The following is a 5,059-nucleotide window of genomic DNA, read 5'->3' on the forward strand; positions in this document are numbered from 1 at the left end:
TGACTAGGGAGGACAGAAGGAGAATTGATGCCTTTGAGCTGTGGTGCTGGAGAAGAGTATTGAATGTACCATGGACTGCCAAGAAAACAGACAGATTCATCCTGGGGAGGATTAAACCAAGCAACTCCTTGGAAGCAAGGATTCTGGGGCTTCGTCTGACATACTTGGGGCATGTTGCAAGGAAGGACAGGTCCTTGGAGAGGGACAATCATGCTTCGAGGGTGGAGGGATGGCACAGGAGGGGAAGACCCTCTATGAGATGGATTGATTCCGTGACTGGGGTAATCGGGACGGGTGTGTCAGAGGCAGTGCGAATGGCACAGGATAGAGCAGGGTTTAGGGCTGTTGTACATAGGGTCGCTATGAGTCACAAATGACTCAACGGCACATAACAACAACAACAATATTATCTACCCTTAACTGTTTTGTGACACTTATTTTTCTGTTTTATATCTCATGTAAAAAGAAAAACAAAAATAGTCTTTTAAATTGTCATTGTTTAGTCAGCTACTTTTCAGAATGTCACCTGGCAGCATTTTGATAGATAACTTCCTCTTTTTCACTCCAGGTTGAAGCCATCCTCGTCAATATTTTTGGTGGAATTGTGAACTGTGCCATCATTGCCAATGGCATCATCCGAGCTTGCCAGGAGCTAGAACTCAAGGTGCCCTTGGTGGTCCGACTTGAAGGTGAGTTCTGGTAGATCCTCATTAGACTTCTGCCATGCTTCTTCTCCAAGGTCAAGTGACCGGAGTGTTCTCATCTCACCTACATACCCAGCATATCAGAGTGGACACGGGATTACAGAAGGTAAACCCAGCATGTATGGCAGTACTTCTCAAGACTCGTAACAGGCTAACAGCAATGGCAGCACTGCAAGAATAGTGTGTGTTTTGTTTGTTCTGATTTTTCATACTTGAGGTCGGTACCACTGTACCTCAGTGATAGAGCTCATTCCCAGCTGCTAACCTGAGAGATGGGGATTCAGCCCTACTCAGCAGTGCCACAGAGTAAAAGACCTGGCAGTCCGTGTCTGTTACGATCTCTCTTCAGTGCATGAGGTCATGGTGAGTCAGAAGCAATTCCGTGACATATGACAGCAGCACCATTGCAGAGCGGAGCCTTTTTATTATGAATCACTGATTAAGACTTGCATGCTAGGAAAAACACCAAGACCTGCTGCCCCAAGAGTTCGTCTTTCTGGTTTTCAAGATGTTGACCACAGGACTCCTTTCCATTTTAATATTGAGGACATTGAATAGCTTTTCTTTATGTCAGGGTTATTGATTAATTTAGTAACAAACCCACTGCTAGATCATCAAGTTGATTCTGACTCATCATGACTCTGATCACATTTCGGGGACACTCGGTTTGGCTGGTAGAGTTGAACAGCCAACCTTTGGCTAGAAACCTGACATGTATGCCACCAGCACTAATAGTAATATATATCTGAAGATATTCTAAGTATTTAATAACTCATTTTTTAAAAAAAATATTAAAGCCATTGTAAGTTAACATAGAAAATCGTATTATTATGAAAAGTAACATACCTTTTTCAAGTTTTAGTAACAAGGGCAACATTTTTCAATATTACTGAGTCTTTTTCACTTTTATCTGCTTCTGCACTCAATCTTCTAAAATCAGCTTATTTATTGAAATGTATGAAGAAAATCTTTCTTTTAGACAGACATTTGGAGAAAGGAGAAGTTGTTACAACTTTTTTATGTGGTTGAGTTTATTCCTCTTCAGTACAATACTAAAAGTCTAGTGGTGATTTCTTAATGATTAGTTTCAATATGTAATTTAAAATTATCTCAAAAAAAATCCATTAGTGTATCTTGCACATTCAATGAATCTCTTATTCAGGCATCATATCTAAGATCGTGCATTGATCATTTGAAAACTTGAATCATGCAAATCTTCCAAACAGTTTAACATCTGATGTTGAAAAAAAGGCCTTAGTTAATACTGCTACCAATCTCATCAGAAAAGCCTCTAAGTATTGGAAACCTAGTAGGTGCAAGTTTTCAAAAATTCCAAGTTTTGCTTGAAACTGCAAGTCGGCCATAAAACTGTCAGTTGTTTCTCCTGAAATAACAGCTTCATTTCAAGAAAATGTCTTCTAAATAATAAGCTTTATCAGTAGCTCTCTTCCAAGTAAAAATGATATACCACACATAAAAATGAGATCATTTAGCTCACTGTATTGTCACACAAATAATTTTCCTCCAGCCATCCTTGATGGTTCACTTTGCCTCAGAAATGTTCCACACTTGTACCTAACTATTATCCATTTGAGTCCGCAGAGTATACAAAAAGGACATGGATTCAGAGATGAGAGTTAGTGAATTAATACATTTTACTGTTCATCTAGAACATTCTAACTTGAAACCAGAGATTGAGTACTTCAGGTATAAGAAAACTATCCAGCAGTCCTGCCCACTTGTTCAGCAGATTAAGGTTCTAAGGATCTAGCTATCTTTTCAGCAGTCTTCCACAGTGTGGATCTGGGAGGGTCTGGTGTCCCCAGGCTCTTGTGGGGGGAGGCTGTGCTCCTTCTCAGGGAGGTGCGGACCCTGAAGTGCACCTTAGCCTTCAGAGCTCTCAGCCCAGAGGCTTATAGCTTGCATTCTCTTGATTGGCTTCTTCTTTGGTGTCACTTTTTCCTCTATCACTCTCCTTTCTCTCTACCTCCCTGAAACTCTCAAACTCGAAAATTTAAGTCTTCACAGTATGGCCCTGGCAGGAATGAAAAGTCCAAAAGAAAGCTGAAAATAAAAGCTTTCATTGGCAAAATTGAATGTGGACATTAAAGCAAGTCAATGAATAAAACCTTTAAAAATAGAAATAGAATATAAATGATCCTCATAAAAATAATTTCCATAAAAGAGAAACATTTGGCAAAGCAGTGCTGAAAAGAAAATTGATCAAAGAATTTGTTAGTACATCAAAGTTTGTAAAAATTCTGATTAAACTGTTCCTGTCAGGTTGTCCTGTAGGTCAAAGTAACCATGACCTTTTATTCCTAAAAGTCAGCTTACCTTTCATTTTCTCAAAGAAGAATGCTGTGAAAGTTTCTTTGAACAAAGTAAACTCCTGTAACTTTGAGGTGACGAGTCCACACACTCTTCTGTAGAGATCTCTGTGTGTGTGAAGTTAGCAGAATGCAAAACTGTTAGTAGAATCACAGCACTAATCACAGACAACTCTTCCTACTCAGAAAAGAGCTATACGGTTTTATTGTTACCCAAAATATTAATAGGAGCAGGATTGGGGTGTTTGAGGTTTGTTGTCTTGTGTTTTGTTTTGTTGGTTTTTTAAAATTTTCACACTGTTTAATATTCTACAAATATTAACTTATCTCTGTAATACCTGGATGATACCTGCACTGCAATATATCCAGGACTATGTCCCTTCATGAGTTTGTCTGAGCCCCTAGGAAGCAGCTTGAAAATTTTTAACTTGTTAGACAGTTGGTGTTGTGTCTGTTACGTTAATATGCTTCCAAGCTGTATGTCTGTGGCTTTCTTCATTAGCTAATGGATACGTTAGTAAGTATCATACGCAGGTCACAGAGCTTTAGGCATTAAGCAAAATGCAAATAATTCAAGTTTCAAGGTAACTGGGGGGATTTAAAAAATAGAAAAAATTAGCCGTGTAATTACAGACAATGCATATGTGTGTGTAATGTGTATAAACATCTAATGTGAACAGATATTCCTCCTAATAGCCCTTATATTGCTAATAATGGCTAGGGGAGCATTGTAGGCAGCCACTATCCTGGCTTGGCGTTTGGGATCCTGGGAAAACAGTCTTAGCTTGATGCCCTCACACTGTCAGCTTCTATCACAGGGAATTGAATATGATGACTTAAAAAATGTTCAAAGAGGATACTCTTCCCCAAATATATGTAGGCTAAAACTCCCCATGGTGTGACCTTCTTGGTCACTACCATCTCTGCACTATGATAACTGCTGTCCTATAGTAATGGAGGTCTGGTGACGGGGCCCACAGCAGATTGAGCTGCTAACCCGAAGGCTCAGTGTCTCTGATGGTTTGGATCCAGTGATTCATAACCAACTGCTCTGTAGGAGAAAGATGGGCGGGCCATCTCCTTGCATTAGGATTTACAGTCTTGAAAACCCAGCAGACCCAACAGAGGTTTGGTGTGAGTTGGAACAAACTTGAAGCAAGTGAATGAGAAAAGAAAAGGGGTGAATATTTTTGACATTTTTCTTCTATCTATTCTCCCTGTGTGGGAGCTGACATCTTGTGCTGTCCACATCCTCATGTACTTACAGGTCCTCACACCCAGCATTAGGGTACGATGGATACTCAATGGTTTCTAGAAATCCAGCATCCATATACTAAAAAAAGATTAAATGTATTCCGAAATTATTTAGCTTTCCCAAAATGAACAAAGGGGGGGAAATCTACTCTAACTCTATCATAGTTAACAAAGCTTAGAAATTTGGACATTATTCATGAAGTCCCCATTGTTGCTTTTATTGTTGTTGTTGGGTGACTCAGAATGGCCCCTCGTGACCAAGGACAGCTGCGTAGCAGGGCAACATGGCCATAATCTTGATGGAGACAGGGTCATATCTTTTCCCTATAGAGTGACTCGGAGTGTTCACAGTCCTCATACAGGGTTAGGATCCGTGATCTTGTGTTTACTTAACTGAGAGAATCTTCAAAGATACATTTCTGAACAAGTTCTTATTTAAAGATATTGAGGATAAAAAAGGCTTCAGCATATCTTCTTGGAGGCACAGCTCAGTCCTTAGCAATCATCCATCCTAGCAGCCTGTGGCAGAAACAGGTGATACACCCAAGACGGGAAACAATTTGTTACATGAATAGAATACGACTTTCAATTATAAATATTATTTTTTTTTGTTTAATTTAATTCTTTTACTATGGAAAAATAGAAACAAAAGATTGCAATTTAACCATTTTTTAAGCATACAATTTGGTGAAAGTAATTATATTTACCATCCTGTGCTATCAATTACCACAGTTCATTTCCAAAAAGAACAGAAACTTCGCACACATTCAG

General features: G+C 39.2%; 1 protein-coding gene across 1 annotated transcript in view; it reads left to right on the forward strand.

The window, feature by feature from the left end:
* SUCLG2 (succinate-CoA ligase, GDP-forming, beta subunit) overlaps positions 1-5,059 on the forward strand; it is a 300,527-nt gene that overhangs the window by 271,331 nt on the left and 24,137 nt on the right. The window contains exon 9 of the mRNA XM_006895952.1: positions 569-689. Coding sequence (XP_006896014.1) covers positions 569-689 — 121 coding nt within the window. The remainder of the gene's footprint in view (positions 1-568; positions 690-5,059) is intronic.

This window comes from Elephantulus edwardii, unplaced genomic scaffold (genome assembly GCF_000299155.1).
Source record: "Elephantulus edwardii isolate Elephantulus edwardi_28Jun2011 unplaced genomic scaffold, EleEdw1.0 scaffold00177, whole genome shotgun sequence".
Lineage (NCBI taxonomy): Eukaryota > Metazoa > Chordata > Mammalia > Macroscelidea > Macroscelididae > Elephantulus > Elephantulus edwardii.